Below are 22,126 nucleotides of genomic sequence, written 5' to 3'. Positions count from 1 at the left end.
AAAAAGTTTTAGGGCAGCCAGAGTCAGAACAAGGCTTCAGCAATAACATTTTTCCTTCCCCTTCAGCTGCTGCAGGCTTGGAACTACCACCGCAGCTTGGAGGAGGACAAGAATATGGAGGAGCCGTGCTGCTGGCCCACATACCAGGCACAGCGTAATAACACCTTCCCACGGACAAATCAGCCAACAGGCATTTATTTATCTTTGAAACTGATGTAGTTGTATGGTCAGCGAGGAAATCCATTGCCCAGACAGCCAAGAAACCATCCTCCAGATCTTTCCTTGTGACTAAAGCCTGAACAGTTTTATGGCAAGAAGATCACTTCATGGCGTAGACATGTAAAAGGATAAAATATTAAATACACAACCACAAGTAAACTTCTATAATGACTTGCATGTGAAGGGTCTGATTTGCTAATCTTGCCATAACAACTGTAACTAGGAATTCCCAGTTTAGAGCATCCAAGAGGAGACGGGATTTTTCAGGCAAAAGGAGAGCAGCATAAAAAAAAAAAAATCCAATGGCTCAAAATAGGCTAAAATCAAAGCACTCAAAGTCTTATTGAATTGTGATTGTTGTGGAACTGTTTATTGGGTTGTTTTGGGGTTTTGTGTGGGGTTTTTGTTTTTGTCTTTTTTTTAATAGTTCAAACACTCATTCCATGTTAAGAAGCTGAACAAGTTTCACTCTAATGCAAATTTTATAGTTACAGATTTCCCACAGGTCACCAGGCTAGACACACAGTGTCAGAAAAATCAATCAAAACTGTCAAGTATTATGGTGCACATTTTTTCATTAATGCTAACAGAAAGAAATATTAGCAATATTGTAACTAACTGTCAGAGGAAATGAGTCAGAAAAATACACTATGGAAAAAATTAAGAAACTATTCATTAGATTACTATAGTGAATTATTAGAGTTTCTCCATCTACTCAAGAAGACAATTAAATCAGACATCAAAATTCATTAGAAAAATGAATTTACATGACTTCACATTCTCTTTTCTCCCCTCCTACCTAGATATCGTATCCGTAAGATGACAGAGGCTTTGAAAACAGCTAGTCTTTATTAAGCATACATAAAACCTTATAAAAGAAAAAAAAAAATCAAAAATCTACAACACAAGTGTTTTCCAGTTAGCATGTATGTTTGTGTCATGACTGTAATGAAACATGCATTAAGTATGAAACATATGGTTTTCATTTTGTTGCCCTGGAATCCATCCAAAGACATTTTATGTTGTTAGCTTAACTGTTCTCCTCAGCTGAGAAGCTGTGGAAAGTATCTCATCTGAAAAAAATCTGTACCCAATGGATAACTATAAAAGATTTGCTAGATTTGCGGTAGACTACTTTATTAAAAAAAAGCCTCTGAGATTACCATTTAATTACTGGATTTTTTTTCTTATTAGAATATAATTTTCAAACTAAAAAAAAAAAAAACAAAAACAAAAAACAAAAACAAATTGCTTTAAGAGATACCACAAATTATATGAACAGATTATGTTGGTAATATTTTCTTTATTAAATAACATTTGTAGTGGTGTTTATGGCACTCTATTGGAATCAGGCCATCTGATCTAAAAAGACAGGCTAGAGAAGTGGGCCCAGGTGAACCTCCTGAGGTTCAACGAGGCCAAGTGCAGGGTCCTGCACCTGGAACAGGACAATCCTCGTGATCTAGAGACGCTAGGAGATGAAGTGCCGGCAAATAGCTCTGAGGCAAAGGACTTGGGGGTAGTAGTGGATGAAAAGCTGGACATGAGTCACCAATGTGCATCTGCAGCCGAGAAGGCAAACTGCACCCTGGGCTGCATCAAAAGAAGTGTGGCCAGCAGATCAAGAGAGGTGATTCTGCCCCTCTACTCTGCTCTGGTGAGATCTCAACTGGAGTACTGCATCCAGTTTTGGAGCCCTCAACACAAGAAGGACATGTACCTGTTGGAGCGTATCCAGAGGAGGGCTACAAAAATGATCAAAGGTCTAGAGCACCTCTCCTATGAAGACAGGCTGAGAGAGTTGGGGTTGTTCAGCCTGGAGAAGAGAAGACTCTGGGGGGACCTTATAGCAGCCCTCCAGTACCCGAAAGGTGCCTATAAGAAAGCTGTGAAAGAACTGTTCACAAGGGCATGTAGCAATAGGACGAGGGGTCATGGTTTTAAACTAAAGGGTAAATTTAGGCTGGATATTAGGAAAAAGTTCTTCAGCATGGAGGTGGTAGATCATTGGAACAGGCTGCCTAGGTAGTGGAGGTAGTGGAGGCCCCGTCCCTCGAGATATTCAAGGTCAGGCTTGATGGGGGTCTGAGCAACCTGCTCTAGTAAAGATGTCCCTGCTTACTGCAGGGGGATTGGACTAGATGACCTTTGAAGGTCCCTTCCAACCCAATACATTCTATGATTCTATGATCAGTAAAAATGAGAGAAAAAGAAGAAAGATCATATGTCTTTATTTTTAATAATGCCTGGGCTTGTCCTGATGCAGAAATAGGTTGTCAAAGAGTCGGCTAAGAATTTCAAGACATCTATCATGAATGCCCAGATTTGAATTTTACTTATGTTAACGGGCAATATATTAGAAAGGCTGAAGACAAAGTCGTAAGGTTAAATTTTGCCATGCTGAGCTTAAAAATTCATCCCCAAATTGTGAGGCTGCTAACCTCAGTAACAACAAGCACACAACATATAAAACCTTTCATGCCTTTGTGCCATAAACTGTTTCAACTGTTGATTTTCTACAGGAATTAACAAGTTGTATTTAAACCATTAAGCCTGACATAGTTCTTACAATTTATTGTTAATCTTTCTTTTGATGAAACTAATGGAAAAATAGTATCATGAATAAATTTACTAATCCAACCAGATTAGTTTGGAGTCTTTACCATACTATGTTTCTTTATTTTATCAGTTGAGATGATTTGGAATATGTCACCTTAATTTATCACCTAGCTTGAGGACTGTGCTCTATGTAAAGGGTTGGCAACTTGAAAATTCACACTGCTGACACTCTGGTAATGTGTAAGCTTGTTCATCTTCACAACTCATTGCAAAAATTAACCAGTTATTTTAACTCACCTTTGCCATCTGTGCTTGGACTCCACTAGCCTTTAAAGCAGAAACTGCCTTCTGAGCAGCTGCCGGGCTGTCAAAGTCAACAAAACCGTAACCTGAAATACAAAATATATTTCTTTAATGAGACAGCAACCAGCTTATAATCAAACAGTTCATATGCTACTAGCACGGTTATTTAATACAATTTTCTTGTTGATGAAGAGGGCCAATTTGAACTCCAAAGTTCTTCATGTCGTTCCAAAAACAATCTACCAAAGTCCTTGAACCTTGAACTGGTTGGGACCTACCATAGTGGAACAAATCAACTTCCATTCCCCCTCATCAGGATTTTGTCCAAAGTGCTAACAAGTAGTATGGTACTTTGCTTTGTGTTATCTGGTATGTATCTTCTAAGAGCAAATGTGATATTATCAGTTTATTTCACAGAGATCACCGAGTAAAGCATAATCTGTTAATTTTCCTAAACTAATTTCTTAGTCCAGTTTGAATAAGTGACCAATAAGCCTTTAAGTTATACGTTATTTACTCAAAACTGGGAAAGGAATTTAGTTTAAAAGACACATATCTACTGCATCATAACCCAATTTTTGGTTAATTCATTACTTCGTTGTATATACATAAAAGACAATTAAATTTAAAAAGTGAATGAAAACAGCTTTAGTGAAATCAAGTGAATTTTTCCTGTTGTTGTTACTGAAAACAGAATATAAAAAGTCATCCTGAAAGCATTTTCTATGCCATAGTATGCAATCTTTAAATGTTAAAGTAAACCCAAAGTTAACTGCAACAATTTCCATATATTTGCAGGAACTTCTTTTCTTATTCTGAACAACAATGTACAGCTAGTGGATTCCAGGATATGTGAACAGCAATATACGTTGGCCTTTACAGACATTGACCTTACAGACTGGGATTTTTAATGCAACCTGGGAGTTGGATGCTCAAGTCTCACCAAAAGGCAGTCAGAATTTGGAAGCTACTTCCTCTAGACATTATCGCAGAACTCATTCTGCATTTTTCAACCCCCTTCCTTCCCACCAGTGAACAGCCTCAAATATTAAAGAAATTCCTCTCCAATGTCTACGTTGGGTTAAAAGAAATCAAACAAAAACCCCAACAATTAAAAATTGAATTATTTCTTCAGAAGGTAATAGTGTCCTCTTACAGTACATCTATACTGAGGACAAAAAAGTTGTGTAAAGATATAACTGAACCAGCTTTAAAGTCCTTAACTCGGGAAAAACTACTCAAGCAACCTTGTACATCAGTGCAAGCTTATTTAACTTGCCAAGAAGCTGAAGAAAGCAGCATATTGTTCTGTGTAACATGTGGTGTTGTGGACTGTTAAATCTTGACATGAAACAGAGTGAATTAGCTCATATCAAGTTTTGTGCTGCCAAGGCAAAACTAGCTTTCCATATCCAAAACTAGCTTTCCATACCCATGACAGCACAGGTTATCAACACCACCGCACCGCAGGGTACGATACAGACAAAGTTAGATACTGGTACCAAGCATGCCATCAAAGCCGCCTTTGCCATCTTCTAGATGATAAATACCCTTAATTACTTGTTGCTCCAGTTACTTTAAATCCCATGGTATGTTTTTTTGGCAAGAGCCACAGATGCTGTCAAGCTTTTGGTTAAATTCCAGTTAGATATCTGCATTCTGTCTACTTATGTTCCTACTGCAATTTCAGTGACACGCAACAAGCTTCCCTGCAGCCTTAACTTGCTGTACATTGTTACAACAGTGAGTTGCCACTTTTCACCAGTGAGATTTTAAAACTCTATTTGAAAAGTTAGCTTAAATCTCTTAAAACACTAAAGTGAGAATTTCTGTATCACTAGGACAGAGCTAATTTTCTTCTTAGTAGCTAGAACAGCGTTGTGTTTTGGTTTCAGTACAGGATTTTTGATGGGAAGAATGTTGGTAACACCAATGTTTTTAGTTGTTACTGGAAGACAAAGGACATTTCCAACTTCCCAACATGTTTTGCTAGTCTGTGGGTGCAAAGCACCTGGGAGGGGAGCATAGTAATTAGCAAACCCAAAATGGCATTTGCATGGGATATTCTATATCATATATTGCCATGTTCAGTATATAAATGAGGGTAGACCAGAAAGCTGGGGGAATCCTCTTTGGGATTGCTCAGGCTCTCTTGCTCTTCCAGGATTGTGGTTTTTCGGTTTTGGGATTGTCTCTGCTCCAAAATCAATACCCAGGAATGGGCTGGTCATCGGTCAGCGGGTGGTGAGCAATTACACTGTGCATCACTTATTTGAATATTCCATTATTGTTATTATAATTATTATTTTATTTTAATTATTAAATTGTTTTTATCTCAACCCATGAGTTTTCTCACTTTTACCCTTCTGATTCTCTCCTCCATCCCATCAGGGCAGGGTGACCAAGCAGCTGTTTGGTGTTTGGCTGCTGGCCAGGATAAAACCACCACACACCAACAGAGCTACTGAAGTCTTCAGGAACTGGGGGAATGGACAGAATAAATCAGCTATGTGCTTTCACAGGTATTAATGAATTAAAGTAATTGAAAAGGGCATCTGCTCTTTCCTAGGCACAATACATGCAGATGACATCTGCATACAAGTTGAGGAAAAAAAATTTCTAGAAATATCCATTTCTGAACTGTCAGCACCCCTTAACTGCTTAAGATGGGGAGGTAAGAAGCTATGCCCTGCAGCGCTTCCAAGTTCTGCACAAAAACTGCGTCTTGATTAATGACGAATTCCACTCTCCTGCCTTTGCCTATCAGCTTTACACTCAGTCATAAGCTTTACGCTTATTAACATTGCTAAATCAGCTGACTTAATTCCTCACTTTGCTTAGCAGTTATCCTCTTAACTGTAAAAAAGAAAGCCTGAAGTTGGATATTTCAGTGTCTGCTACCACACCTTCTCCCACCATGCATATTGCTGGGATTATGATCTCACTGTAATTGCAATGAGTGATGAAAATCAGTGAACTGATGTATCCAGCTTATCTAAAGGACTTCTATATTTTTTTTCCAGCTGCAATTACTTCGGTGAAAACGAACCCTCTCTTTGCTCTCAATACATTCAACAGCATATAACAAAACACAATTAGAGAACTGGAACATGTAATTAAGTGCTGCTTTGAAACACTCTAATCAATGGAGCTGATTTCCACAATATATAATTTTTTCAGACACGTAGTACAGTTGAATGGTCTTTTGTAAGCTTCCCTAGTTTCTTCAGGCAATAGGAGAAAAGCTGCTTTTAACTCCATTTTTGTTTTTAAAATAGAGGCAAACTGCCAGCCAGCACAGTGCATCTCAGCTTCACTCCGAATTGGCTGCACCACTGACACAGGCTGTCTGCCAGCTAGCTCCACTGGAAACACATGTCCTGAATACACTGACCAGGGGCAAGAATAAGACTAGTTTAGGAATAAGAATGTCAAAAAAAAAAACCCCCCAAAAAAACCAAACTGAAAGCACTTAAAATTCAACATTAGTGTATTTTATAGAATCAACAGGACTTTCAGGTGAATGCAATATAAAAGCAAACATACATACCTTTGCATTTGTTTGTTGTCTTATCCAAAATAGCCTTCGTGGATACAATTTTCCCATACCTAAAATGTATTATACATATGTAAGTAAAATGAGAAAAAAAATCCTATTACAACAGATACCCAATTCACATTATTTTATATACTATTACCCTTTACTTTTAACAAAATGGAGTAATATATAGACAATATAATTACAGAATGAAAACTCTATGTAGATAGAAGTGACAAAAAAGATCAACAATTTCAAGGATGATCTTGTTCTAGTCTCCCTATGTTCTCATTGGCACAGCAGAATCACAACATAAGCCAGAGAAAAAGTATTTACAGAAAAGAACACAACACAGTTAAAATCCTGGTACATATAAGACACTACGTTTTAGACATAACCTTGAACTCTCTCAGTATATACACCAGATAAAGAAAACTGCCTTGTCAGTGCTAGGTTTGCTAACAAACATGGTAGAAGAGGGGAAAAACAAACAAACAAGCAAACAAAAACCTAAATAACTTGGCTATCTCTTTCCCCCTTTTTCACACTTGAAAAGATTTAAAATTCTGTTCTGGAAGGTGACAAGTGCAAGTCAGACTTATGAAAGCTGATCAGCAAAGGTGGTAAAGAATTTTCTGCATTTTTTTCAAATGGAAAATTGAAATGTAAACAATTTCGACTATAACAAAAACATCCCTCAGGAAACTTTCCATTTCTATCTTTTTAAAAAAAACAAAACAAAACAAAACACACTCACTGCCTGTTCTTCATTTTCTCAATAACTGGGCAGCTCAGGTGCCAATCTCCTATGCAGTCCAAAGGTGAGCACCCAAAGATCTAAGAGCAATTAAGCTTGGGAAACAGGCCCACAGTAATCCCAGGTACAGGAACGATTGCTGCTTCTGAAGTGCTCTGAAAAGTTTATCAGTATTAGGTTTTTTGATCAAAAGCTGATGAAAACTTGCAGTTTTCCTTTCAAGTCAAATCTCAGTTTCAATTTAAGAAAAGCAACTCCCCTGGCCTACAGTTAGACAGCAAACCATCAGTAGAATCAGAAACAGAGCATGGGTTTCCCTAGTTCCTTACCACAACTTCCTTCGTTTGTTTGTGAACTACATTTGATACAGTGCTGTGAGTATACAAGACAGAAATGAAGTAACATGAGTTTCTTTTCACATGAGAACATCATGTAACTTATTACATTAACAGGTATACCTAAGCACTGTGTGCTAAAAGGTTTTCTATCATTGTATAAGAACCCAAAAAATGAACTGAAAATTATGAGAAATGTTACCAGCATAAGAAAGTGGAATTTGGGGAAGAATGATGCTGTGCCGGCTCACTTGCTAAATATAACTCCAACAGAGTGAGTATAATTTCAAAAAGATATTATTTCAAAGGACAACTAAGTCAATTTCTGCAGTAGCTGTAATACTCTTACAAGTTCTTCAAAATATATAAGCAGACCAATAAACAAAGTTAAGCTTAGTTAAGAGTACTCAAATTAACTGTTTGCTTGCAAAGCGATAGTTACTCAAGGATGAAGCCTATTTACAAAGTACTTTCCCACTAAAGAATATTTAAATTCATGTTTCAGTGTAGTTATCACTCTTTGTAACCAGTTTCAAGCACCTTCTGTTCCTTCGATGAGTTGTTGTGTGGCTTCAAAAGTTGCAAGGGTGCAACTTTTACTGGGACAGTAACCACTAGGTACTGGCTTCCTTATTATATCTGAAATTGTGAGCTTCTACACTGATATAAAACAGAACTATCCATTTTTAGCCTAAAAATGTACAAGCATCAATGAAAATCAGTGCATACCTAAATATATTATCCTGGAAGCTGTAATAAAGCAATAGAAATTGTCCCTAATAGTTGGGGCAAGTACTTCCTTATTAGTGCCACTTATTTTCCAAATATGTCATTCCATTTAGAAAGCTCTATGCCCTGTAACTCAACTTCTGAAATTTTCTCCAGAACTTTTCAGTGCAGAGTAAATGTACTTGTTGTAAATGAGACAGGCAAACTGTTCAGGGAGTGTTCTTTCAGATCCACTAAACTCTTGTGTCCAAAGTCACTTGTGCCCAGCATTACATTTGACAGCCAGCATTCCCCACACCCTATCAGCTCCCCTAAGCTTCTTAAAGCAAGTAACCTCTTGTGGGAAAAAATCCCTGAGGGATGATCTTGTCCCTGCTACTGCTTCAGTTCTTGAAAGTGTGGAAAGTGGCAATGGTGAAAACTACAGCACCAGGTATCTGAGTAAACAAAGTCCCTGCAACCCTCAGCCAGTCTGGTCGGGGAAGGGAGGTAGGGGCTGCCTATGGACTGTGCTGGCTCACAGACGGTGACACCCACCAGCCCATAAACAGGTGTCTGCATGTCTGTTCTTTACAGCCACTTCATGGACTGTCTTCCAGTCTGCAAGACCACTAGTGATTTAATTCACTGCCCTAGATAGCACGGCTCCTGCAAAGAACCAGCTGCCAGACTGCCACAGAGTTTCAGCAGTGGGAGCCTAGGAACAATTCAGGAAACCAGTAAAACAATAGCAGCTATCGCCAGGATTTCTCCTACGATTTTCCCTGTGAAAACTGCTCCCAAGCACTAGCTCTCCACTCACACCATGAAACACAAGTAACAAGTTTACCCCACCCAAGCCCAGGCAGAGGGACACATCCCCTCTTTGCTCCCACTAAGTGGTCTGATATCAGGGGAAATGACTCCTTGCAGCTCCTCCCAAGTGCTTCCTTCAAATGAAAATCTACTTCCTTCCTCCTGAATTCTGCAGTCCTAATACTGCTGTTAACACACACTCCTGCATTCAACTGCTCACTTGTTGGGTGCAATTGCAACTGAGATCCACCAGAAATCAACAAGCTAGAAAACACATCAAAGGCACGGCACAAACTAATGCGCATTGCTGCTTACAAAAACGAATATAGCAAGCAAGAGAAAACTTATATTCCAAAGATGTCTATGATGTTAGGTCTTGCCTGAAGATCACCATTCCTCTCAAAGCTCACACACATCTGGTTGTCTTAAGCACCCTGCTGAGGCTACTCCTCTGCTCCAAAGGCTTACTGCATGCTTGGTGAGACTTGGTACCTAAGGCAGAGCACATCTCTCAGTTGGCAGAATCACATCTAAAATGATCGGACCAGTGATTGCTCATTCCTTCTCCTCTGAAGCAATTTTTTTTTTTAAAGTCAGCTTTCTTTTTAATTAGGTGCTAATCGAGAGAAATAACTGCTCATCTGTCTGGTGACAAGCAACTAGGTATTCCTTAGTAAAGTAGGTTATTGTTCTCCCAAACTCCCAAAAATAATATAAAATTAAAATTCAGCAGCAATAGAGTTTAGAGGTTTTGTGGGGTTTTTTTAATGCTTTGGAGATTGAAAGATGTTTAGATGTTTTCAGCTTTGAACCTATACAGAACTTGTGCCAGTGTCAACTTGTCATCTAATGTACTAAGGAAGAGAGGGTCAGTCAGGGTGCACTGGTTATGGGATTAAAAGGGGTATATTCAGCAGCAGTTTGTGTACCGGTGTACAAATTGGTTATAGTTATAGTACAGAACACCAGTACTAATGCATATTTGGGGAGCAGATAAAGAAATCTCTTCAAAAGCCAGGTTACGAAGATATGTAGTACTGCTACGTAATAGGATAATGCTTACCACTGCCCACTATACACTCTTTGTGCAGAAATGGAAGGGTAACCCCCACCTACTCAGCTGCCCTAAGATCTACTGCAAGACAATGGGAATACCAGAAGACAGCACTACACCTTTGTCTTAGATACTTTTGAAGTGGAAGGTTTGAAGCAAAGCATCAAAATTTTAAAAAATTACATTGTTCAGCATCACAAAGTCAGTGCAAATAATCATACTGACAGATTTATTACAAATAGACAGGAATACTTTTGACATTTAAAACATCTCTGAAGCCTAATTTTGGTGACCTCCATGCGACGAAAGAAAAGGGTCCTTAGGAAACTACATACACAGATCAAACCGAAACGGTATTTTTTTCCCTTTGAACATCTGTTAGTATAATGAACATAGCTGCGAACATGAGGGTGATAAGATGTCATCGTGAGCATGACAAAGAAGGGAGAATGAAGTAGCTTGAGGTCTCTGCCACAAGTGCTGTTTTGAGCGTTGAAAGAACTTATCTGTGTGTGCATTAGGGGAGGTACAATAAGAACAGGCAGCGAAAGGCTTGATAGGGGTTGTCTGGAATGAATTGTTCAAATCTTTGTCCACAACAGCTTAACATAATGCACCTCCTACCATCAAGCTCACAGTGCTTCCCTATGCAGTACTTTCAAACTGTCTTGTAGCTTGTGCTGTAAAGGGTTTCTCTACCACCTGACACTGACTCAAGACACTAACACACCAGAAGGATCTCTGCTACCATGTAAAGTCCTTGCCTTTTAGAGCTGCATCCTTAACTATCCAGAACTTTGGGCTGAAGATAAAGAACGCTCTCTTTGCCTAAGTCCAGTCCAGCTGTAAGAATAGCATTCCTAGAGATCCTGCTGTTTGCCCTGGCATTACTGTAGTACTGTCAGAACTCCTCTGCTATGCAGAAACAATCCTGCGTATCTTCTGTGTTTATTCTAGATTAATTTTTACATCTTAGCATCTTATCACTGCCCTTCGTGGAATGCTCTTTATTTCTAAGAGTCAGTATCATGTGGTAAAATCAGGCATGGATTTCATAACATATAAGTGGCTCTGAGTACATTAACTCACTGTAAGTTGGAGTTGTGAAAGGAAAGAGAACATGGCTGAACACAAAAAATTTCAATAAGGACACAATATTCTCACCAGGTGACCCAAAGATAAGGGAGAGCACAACAAACGGGCAGATCCAGCAAGGAGGGTCATGCAGGAGAGCAGATCAGTTAATCCTAAATACATTGCAGTTGCTGAATAGATCCACATCAAAATAAACCCTATTTTAGACTACAGTAAATAATTAGAACAAAATGGGTAAAGCAAATATTTCCAAAGCATTTCCTGCATATTAATTGTAACACTAAAAAGAACATGCAGGTGGGGATGCTTAGTCTGTAAACCAGCTTTTAAAAAAAAAAACAAAAAAAAAACAAAAACAAAAAAACCTTTCTTACTCAAACATGGCCTTATTCAGTGCACAACATGGTCAACAGGCACCTTGCATGTGCTCTAAGTGCAGTAAATTCCTGCTTGAAAGGGAATAGTATTATATTTCAGTATGACCCTAAATAAATGCACATAGCAATCACTGACTTCTGCAAATCAGCAGTGTGCAGCTTTTAAGACAGCATCCTCACCTCCCCAAATGCAGAGTATTCCATTTTGAACAGTATGACTCAAAACATTTACATGAAACTAATGGTCTTAATAGCCAAGTCCCCATCACAGTCTATTACGCTTACAGAGTATCTGGAAGCCCAACCTATTCATCCCAACTGAGACCTGAAAAGGAGACACCTGAGTAGCCAATGGGAAGGTCTCACCTATGCTCCAGTTCTCAGCTCCTCTATACCACCTGCTGCAAAAGGAGCAAAGAAAATTCCCTGTAACTGAGGAAAAGTCGAGGGAGTTGTCAGCAAGAGACTACTTGGTACAGCTGGCTCCTATACCTCACTGCTCTTCCTGTGTTCAGGGAATCTCTAAGCCAACAGCACATCCAAGGGAACATAGTCAGGCCCAGCAATCTTTTCTCCTGGATCCAAAAACCACCTCTGAGCAGTACAAAAGGTTTTATCTGGCTCCCATAGCTCCCTCTCTCTGCTGCATCTTAGGGAAAGTGATGTACTGAACCTTAAGCTCTTGCTCCCTTTTAAGCTTAGATAAACAAAGGTAGTTTTTGTTTCTTCTGGTATCAAATTTTTAATTTCACAATAAGGGAAACTTCAGAAACTAACTGTCAATACAATACTGCTAGTCCTGGTGATAGCCTACTCTAATCCTGCTATTTAATTCCAGGTAAACTTTCTCTTACAAAAACTTGATAAATTTATTCAATCCAGCAGAATACTGAGTTTGGAGAACAGAATCAAACCATATGGTTTCCATTTTAACATTCTTCTTCATCACATCTATGTCCTAGTGTAGAAGGAGACATTGCCGAGAACGTTTTTTCCATATTTTGTTTTCTGTTGTTGGAAGACACACTGTTCTGTGTGAAACTCTTCGGAATCACTCATTTGCTTTATGGCCATCACAGACCTAAAGATTTGTTACTGGAACATACTGAGTACCTACCACCAAAAGCTGGACCAATCATTTTTAGTGCATAATTAAACATTATATAAAAAGTTGCAGTTACATTTTTCTTATTTTTATTTGCACAGTTAATCACAGAATGTTAGGGACTGGAAGGGACCTCAAAAGATCATCTAGTCCAAGCCCCCTGCCAGAGCAGGATCACCAACAATAGGTCACAAAGGAATGTGTCCAGGTGGGTTTTGAATGCCTCCAGAGAAGGAGACTCCACAAGCTCTCTGGGCAGCCTGTTCCAGTGTCCTGTCACTCTCACAGTGAAAAAGTTTTTCCTTATGTTTACATGGACCCTCCTATGCTCCAGCTTGCACACATTGCCCCTTGTCCTGCCATTGGGCATCACTGAGAAGAGCCTGGCTCCATCTTCCTGACATTTGCCCTTTACATATTTATAAACATTAATGAGGTCACCCCTCAGTCTCCTCCAAACTAGAGACCCATCTCCTTTAGTCATTCCTCATAAGGGAGACGTTCCACTCCCTTAATCATCTTGGTGGCTCTGCACTGGACTACTCAAGCAGTTCCCTGTCCTTCTTGAACTGAGGGGCCCAGAACTGGACACAATATTCCAGATGCGGCCTCACCAGGGCAGAGTAGAGGGGGAGGAGAACCTCTCTTGACCTACTAACCACAACTCTTCTAATGCACCCCAGGATGCCATTGGCCTTCTTGGCCACGAGGACACACTGCTGGCTCATGGTTATCCTTCTGACCACCAGGACCACCAGGTCCATTTCCCCTTCACTGCTCTCCAACAGGTCTGTCCCCAGCCTATACTGGTACAAGGGGTTGTTCTTCCTCAGATGTAAGACTCTACACTTGCCCTTGTTGCATTTCATTAAATTTTTCCCTGCCCAACTCTCCAGCCTGTCCAGGTCTCACTGGATGGCAGCACAGCCCTCCGGCGTGTCAGCCACTCCTCCCAGCTTTGTATCATCAGCAAACTTGCTGACAGGGCACTCTATTCCCTCATCCAGGTCACTGATGAATATATTGAATAGTACTGGTCCCAGTACTGACCTCTGAGGGACTCCACTAGACAAAGGCCTCCACTAGACTCTGTCCCATTGAGCACCACCCTCTGACTTCTTCCTTTCAACCAAATCACAGTAGACAAAGGCCTCCACTAGACTCTGTCCCATTGAGCACCACCCTCTGACTTCTTCCTTTCAACCAAATCACAGTTCACCTCACTACTTGATCATCCAGACCACACTTCCTCAGTTTAGTTGCAAGGATGCTGTGGGAGACGTTATCAAATGCTTTGCTGAAATCAAGATAAACCAGATCTACTGCCCTACCATCATCTATCCACCTGGTTATGTCCTCATAAAAGGCTATCAGGGTGGTTAAACATTACTTCCCCTTGGTAAAACCATGTTAACTGCTCCTAATGACCCTCTTATCCTTGATATGCCTAGAGACTGCACTGAGGATAAATTGTTCCATCACGTTCCCAGGGATGGAGGTGAAGCTGACCGGTCTATAGTTACTCGGGTCCTCCTTCTTCTTGTCACTGCAAATGACTGGAGTGACATTTGCTTTGCACCTCTCCTGTTCCTCACAACTTATCCAAGATGATAGGGAGTGGCTTAGCAATTACTTTAGTCAGCTCCCTCAGCACCCGTGGGTGCCCTCCATCAGGACCCATGGATCCTTTATCCTGACTTCCTCTGGGGCCTCAGGGGTCCGGGGCTCTTGAGGACAGTCTCCAGCAGTGTGGACAGAGACAAAAAGGGCATTCAGTAACTCCGCCTTCTTTGTATCCTCTGTCACCAGAGCACCCACCCCATTCTGCAGTGGGCCTACATTGCCTCTAGTGTTGGCTTTGTCTGCAGTGTATTTGAAGAAGCCCTTTTTGTTGGCCTTGACCTCTCTTGCAAAGCTTAATTCCAAGGAGGCCTTAGCTTTCCTAATTGCCTCCCTACATCCTCTAACAGTCTTATATTGCTTCCAAGTGACCAGCTTCTCCTTCCATGATCTGCAGACCTTCTTCTTCCACTTGAGTTTGCCCAGCAGCTCCCTGTTGAGCCATGTGGGTCTCCTGGCTCTTGATTTCCTACACATTGAGATGCTCTGATCTGGAGCTTGGAAGAAGTGGTCCTTGAATGTTAACCAACTACAGGTATGCACAATCTATCTTAGTACAAATTGTATTTTGAAATTGTTATAGATTGCTTGGTTCAGCAAAATCTCATTTTCTAACTTCAAGTATTCAAGCACTGGGTTAATCAACTCAGCCAGATGTGCCCTGTTTGAGGCACTGGACCACAGTTTTCCCTATGTGGAAAACACAACCTTCTTGTGAACCTAAATTAGAGTGCTGCTGTGTTGACATTCTGTCACATAGTCACGTGGTTTTGACACAAAGCTCGTTCCTTATCAATTGTCCCTTTGACTCTCTGGTATTTCAGAGAGAAAGATAGTATTTTCAAAATATCCAAATATCCAAGTAGTCCTCACAGTTGTTTTTTATTATTTTACTTGGGAGATAAATAATACCTCCAAATTAATTAAAATTTATTATGGAAGCCAACTACAGTTTTGATTGTCTTTACAAAATTACTAAAATTACATTTTGTCCATTAATGTAAGGACTATTTTTGATGAGTTAGGATCTTTGTACTAAAAAAAAAAAAATAAAAATCAACAAACCAAAATAAAAACAAAAACCACACCCCCCCCCCAAAACCCCAATCCCACAGATCTCTGTCTTTACTGAAAATTCAATAGTCTTACATCCTGCTGTAAGATCAAAAAAAAAAAACCCTTTCTTCACAACCTCTCTACCTTTAATCCTTCATTTAAGTTTTGCATATTTGAATTTTCAGTAGGAATCAGTGGATAAAAGCATGTATCGTAATCATTACTGACGTAGTCACCAATTCTCGTACAAACTAGTATTACTTTGATACAAACAATCTTTTCTTCAGTTTCAGTATGTTATAATTCCAGATTTCACTGAGAAGTAATCAAAAGTAGCAAAACCACATGCAAAATCAGATATACTATCAGCTCTTACAGTTATTGGTCCTTAGAAGAGCAGACGCTCAGCGTAACGGCCATACGCAATTTGGTGAAGTGCGAACAAATACCTTCTCAGTTTCTTGGATAGTATTCATTTTAACAGATAAAAAGCAGTATTTTATGAATACATATTTGGCTTATAGTGTAGAGGCTCTACACAAATTTAACTCCTCCATAGCTAAAAAGAACCAGGAATTGAAACAAATAGAAAAGTGGCACACAGGAAGAAGATTTTAGAGATTATTATTTTCCAGCTACCCATTTTGTTTTTTGTAAAAGAGTAGTTATTTCCTGGTTTAGCTGAGGATGAGCTGTGGGGATAGGGAAGAAATGTTTTTTGAATCAGGAAATGTATGCTTCCTCTTGCTTTGTAGAGATGTGAATAATCTCTATCCATTCCTTAGAAGCTTACTGAAAGTCAAGGGGAAAAGCCCTGTTAGCATCGTACAGCTATATTTACAACATCTTCCAAAGGTTTTTCAATTAGTATGCCCCTTTTTGCACAACAAATTAATTATCTTAAAAACACAGACCACTGTACAATACCCTTTCATTTAGCAGAACTGAGGAAAATTGGCCTTTTTTTTTTTTTTTTTTTTTTTTTTAGTATCTCTGGGTATTTTAAATGTTTAAGACATATTACAGCTGATACTAAAACAGCATTCGTAATGTGGCTTTTTAGTGTGCACTAAACCAACAGACTTCCAATAATTCCCTGCAGAGGTGTTTTCTCCATCAATCTTAAATAAAAAAAATAGAGTAATGCCATGTTTATTTAGTTTTACTTTATAAGGTTACGAACGTTGCAATAAGTAAAAAAAGGAGTTATTCTTCAGTACTATGAAGACATAACCATGGAGAAAGAAAATAAAAATAAAAATCCATGAAGCCTCTCCTCCAAGGAGCTTTTGGAGTTGGAGGGGAAGGGTCTCGTATTCTTCCCTGGCAGGCCTTGAGAAGAGTTCAACTGATGCTACTTTAAGAAAAACACAGCAGCAGTAGAATCAAAATAATGAAAGATTTTTAAAACCTAAGTATAAAATCTTAGGTTAAAATCTTACATTAGGGTTTATTTGGGGTCTTTTTTGCTAATTTAAAAGGAAAAAAAAAAGGCAAATTCTGAAGGATGAACCTGTAACTTCTATTCTAGACTCTACTCTCTGTTGCCTCAGTTGAGGATGTGACTACAGATCTTTGGCAGATCTACGATTAATAATCACCCACTCTTCAGGGTGGTACTTTTTCCAAAGCCCTAAATCTTGGCCTATCCTTGTTCAGCTGCAACATGTTTTTTACTACTAAACACATGGCATTTAATTTCCATTTAATCTTTCATAAAGATAGCAAGATAATAATGCTCAACTTGATAGTAGGGAGAGACCAAAGCAACAGCTCCGGGCACTGAAAAAAGAGAGAGCAAGAGCAGCAAAAGTGGCAGAACCAACCTCTTGCCTGCACAGGAGATGATCTTTCCTATTTCACAGACATCTAAAGATTCTTGTCATCCTAATGACTCCTATGAAAGCCAGGATACTAACACGCTGGTCCTAAATTTGTTGATTACATATCTGTTTTAACTGTAAAGACACAATTTGTTACATGCTGTGAAGAAAAATGGAATTTCAAGCAACAAACTTGATAAAAATGATCTCATTCAGTGTTTCTTGCAGCCACTGTCCCTGCAGTAACCCAGCCTAACTTCTGAGAAGCTGAAGTGATTTAGCATAATCTCTGAACCATCTGCTAAGATATCTTTCAGTTCAGTAGCTTTGTTACTTTACAGTTTATAGGTTAAGCAGGATAAATAACCTATCAGAAACACACACGGATTTTCCTCTTTGACATGCTTTGAAGTGCAAGTATTGTCTAAGTAACAATAGCTTGCTTTCTCCTAAACTGAAGAAAATAAAAATCACAGTAATGCATTAACCAAAGTGTCTGTGCTTTCAGAAAAGGAAATTGTTTATGTTTCTCATCTTTACTGTTTATGAAATCAACAGTTCAGCAGAGCTAAGTAAATACCTCAATTTTGCCCCAACTTGTAGGAGATTTTTCTCTTTATCCATTTGAAGACTCACATATGAAGTATTTTAAAAGGTGTGAACTACACAGGCTTACGTTTCATTTTCAAACACCTGTTTGCAGGGACACAAATGCTGGTCAACATTAAAAGTTTTGTTTCCTGCCAATGTTCTCCTGAGCTTAATGACAAATGTTAGTGAAAGACCACTCTGTTTTTCTTATAAATTATGTGGCATTGTTCTTTGAGAAAAATATTTTAGAGTTGGATGGAATATGAAGTGATGGTTATAAATTAGATTGAATTGTTTAGAAACTGATATACTACTATTCTATTTCTAATATAACATATTGTAATTTATATGAAGTACTCTTACACTGAAAGCTTCATAGAAAGTTTTACCATAAGACACTGAACTGAGGAACATTCATATGAAAGTGATTTGTGCAGTTATTCAGATAGTCACAAGCAATAAATCTCACAATTATCATAAATTACCATAAATCAACTAACCTATATTAAGACATTCACAGAAGAAATTATCAGTAAAATAGAAAAAAAACAAGACATCTGCCTCTCCATTCCTGCCTCACAAAGCAGGCTGCACTTTCTAATTTGTATAATTCAGCATCTAGTTTAGCAGAACAAATTATGGAGAATCCTTATTTTACAAAAAGAGATAATGAATTAAAAAGATATTTGGAATTCTTGGCTAACCCACTTTTTAGTACTACAATAACTCTTACTCAAAAAACCCATAGGACAATATACATTTATTGCAGGAATTTGCGTGTGTATCTACTCACAGGGCTATTCAGATATACAGGAAGGGCTTACAGTTTCCTACAGCTACAAGATGGAAGAACAAAGCCATGTTATTTTACGAAAGCAAAGGGTCTCACCCTGTTGTTCTCTTAACCTTAACACTACAGAATGGACACAAATTATGCCAGGTTTAAAAGCAAAGCACTGGAAAAAAAAAAAAAATCTGCATTTTACACACAACTGAAAGTAACTGATAGTTCCTTTAGCTCACAGAAAGAATATAAAAAAATACGAGAACACAGTTTCACATAGCCACGACAGATACAGGGTTTTTTTGAAAACCAGAATTAATTTGCAAGCAAAATAATAAAGTTCCAAACAGGTTCAAATTACAAGTCTGGAATATTATTTCTACAGTCTAGCAATTTCTTTTATGCTTTTTTTCATAGTGAAAAATGATCACTAATCAAGGCAATTATTTGGGAAAATGATAAATTAAACCAGATGAATGCTAACATGCATTTATAAGCCAAGCTCATGGCAGGTCTGCAGACATGCATGTATTGATTTACCACTGCTAGCTGTTTTAATCTGAAAGTAAGGCAGTATTTCTACACCCACCCATAAATCTTGGCAAATTTCAGCCTCACTAATTTTGCAGAGCCTACACTACCAGCTTGAAAGAAGAAAACTATGAAGACATAAGAGAGCAGTTCTTGTTATTCATAATTCATAACTCCTTTGTCTTCCCCATGCTAAACAGGACAAATCAGCTTGGGAGCATAAATTAGTCTCTCCACCTGAACACCTTTCATTTTTCAATTCCTCCTCCTCCATCCAAGGAAGCCAAATTCAGTCATTGTCAGTGTATGACGCATTGTCCTGTATTTTGGCTTTTCCTAAGCATATTTCTTTTTCTTGTGCGAGGGAATTAAGGACAAGGCAAGGGGAAAATAAAATTATTTATCAGCATTTCCCAATATTTTTTTCCCTTGTTTTGCTTAGAACAGTATAAATCAAAAGGTGTTATTCTGGCTACAATCCTAGCTAGTGTAAGTCTACCTATTAAGTGGATAGACAGACATCTATTAATGCTACAAGCCTGTATACTTGCAGAAGATTACTTTCTAAATTTATTCTTGCCTATTAATTTCACTTCTAGTGAAGGTTGCTAACCAAGTCTTATACCCTCAGTTTAAATAAATGACGCTCTGAGGAATATGTTGGCTAAGTCTTGAAAACGATGAGATTGGAGACTGTCAAAATACTAAGGTACTGGCAGCTACATCCCATTTTCTAAGCCCTGACCCCTCTGTCAACTCTGAACTACAAAATACTGTCTCACATATCATGTAAATTACACGGACACAAGTACATACACACACACATATATAATACTTATTCTCACATTTATCTTGTATGAAAGATGTTTGGTCATTGGAATAATGCCTGTCATTGATAACTTTTTAAAAATATGTCAGTGTATTTTGTATGTTTTCCTTCTGTTGTTGTAAAAATAAGACAACACAAAGCTAATAGGATGAATCCAAGACCTGGCCTGCTGGGTTAAAATACCTTCTCCACAAAGATATCTATTTGTTCTTACCTGCATCTTGCACTAATTTAACACCCAATCTTGCAAAGTGCTGACTGCCCCTTTCTGTCTGGAGGGCAGAAGAGGAAAAAAAAAAACAATACATCCAAATAATTTCCAGTCTCTGAGCTGCATTTTAACAGTGTTTCTTTTCTGAAATACTCATAGTAACATCCTGATAGCTATTCTATACTTAAATTAACAGCTGATTCCAAAGAAACTGTACAATTAACATTAGAGTCTGATCTCCTTTAATTTCTGGTAACTTAACGTCAACCATACTAGAACAGCACTAAATGGACAAATTATTCAAAACCACTGCTAAACCTTTCAGAGGCCTTGCCCCCTTAATAGCACGGCATGTAGACTTGATCCTTATTTGAATCTGCTTCTCTAGTCTCCAGTCCCAGCTGTGCTGAATAGCAAATGTCTCCATTTCAATAGGGAAAATGGTTGTACTAAAGTAGCTCTCTCCAGGGGTCAAAATACTTCTGAAGGGCATTTAAGTGGCTGTACGTTATTGAGTAGAAACATCAGCTCACATATTATTGATTATAACTGCCTAGCTCTGTTGAAAAGATGTCTGCAGTAGTATTAAGTGCTGAGATAGGGACAGAGGAGCATTATGCATTAAAAAAAATACGATCCATCTGTTGCCAAATTTTAGATACATGAGCAATCACAAGCTGTAACACAAAATCTAAAGTGCAACCTTTGTGGCTGATGCGTCAGGGTCATATTCAGTGACACTTCCTCAGTTTCACACTGCTTAAGATAGACAGTCTTTTGAATATTGATTGAAGCAAGCAGGAGGCAGACTTTGATTTTTCCAGTTTTGCAAAGAGAATGTAATAGATACTTATCTGGAAATTTGCTTTTAGTACCTTAAATATACAATTTCCTTTCAAAACACCATTAACCTGTTCTGATTCCATCACAACAGCAGCTAGCCAAGTGTAACTGAAGTCTTCTGGAACCACTGCACATTCAGCCTACTCTTAGCCCTTAGCTGCAGATGGACCTGCAGTCCCAGTACACTGCTCACTACCAGACTGCCATGTACAACACACCCAAGCTGGTTGAAACCAATGTCATCCCCCAGATCTTCATTTCCTTTTTTTTTTTTTTTTTTTTTTGTATAATGACCATGTCAAATGCCACCATGGAAGGATAAACACAGTGTCCCAGACTGTGCTTTGGCTGGTGTGCCTGAGGAAGCACTTGGATCAATGGGCTTCACAGTGAAGAACACAGAAAATGGAGGTTAATCCTGGGAAAACCCACCCCATCAGCATCTGTGCAAAGGGGCAACCCAAGGCTGGGTCTACTAGGCTCAAAGAAAATTGGGATCCTCCAGCTGGCTATATCAACTGCAAGCCTGGATGGCATCTGCATTAAACACAGTAAGACATAGATTCAAAGTTTCTTAAAGGAGCAGCCATGGCAGTTTCACAAACCCAGAGCACCAGCAGCCACAGAAGGGGCTATTCAAAAAACGCATTCTGACACAGTGCCAAGAAAAATCAACCAACCACTGCATGACAGCAAAGCTGACAGGCAAGCCCTAAGTCAGTGAAGTCAGTTCTGTATCACAAACACCTTTCTTGAACAGATTCAACAACATATGCTAATAAGGCAGTTTGTATGACATGGTCACAGTGTTTCTGGGCTTTACAGACTTTTTTTCTTTTGGCTATTTAGAGGCCAAGATGACTATTTCTTTGCCTGCAAGAGGGCAGCAGAATGAACTTTTGTCTTGGAAGCAATAAAGTACTATATGAAAGAACCCATAACTTCTACGTGAGGATGAATCTCAATGCTTAA

At 38.8% G+C, this 22,126-nt stretch overlaps 1 protein-coding gene across 1 annotated transcript in view; it reads right to left on the bottom strand.

Annotated features, from left to right (window-relative positions):
* Positions 1–22,126, bottom strand: part of RBMS1 (RNA binding motif single stranded interacting protein 1) — a 68,897-nt gene that overhangs the window by 34,087 nt on the left and 12,684 nt on the right. Inside the window, exons 3-4 of the mRNA XM_029085295.1 lie at positions 6,632–6,690; positions 3,076–3,167 (exon numbers count right to left, since the gene is read on the bottom strand). Coding sequence (XP_028941128.1) covers positions 3,076–3,167; positions 6,632–6,690 — 151 coding nt within the window. The remainder of the gene's footprint in view (positions 1–3,075; positions 3,168–6,631; positions 6,691–22,126) is intronic.

Source organism: Antrostomus carolinensis, unplaced genomic scaffold (genome assembly GCF_000700745.2).
Source record: "Antrostomus carolinensis isolate BGI_N321 unplaced genomic scaffold, ASM70074v2 scaffold11366, whole genome shotgun sequence".
NCBI lineage: Eukaryota > Metazoa > Chordata > Aves > Caprimulgiformes > Caprimulgidae > Antrostomus > Antrostomus carolinensis.
Note: the sequence above shows the minus strand (reverse complement) of the source record. Positions and strands in the feature narration are given on the sequence as shown.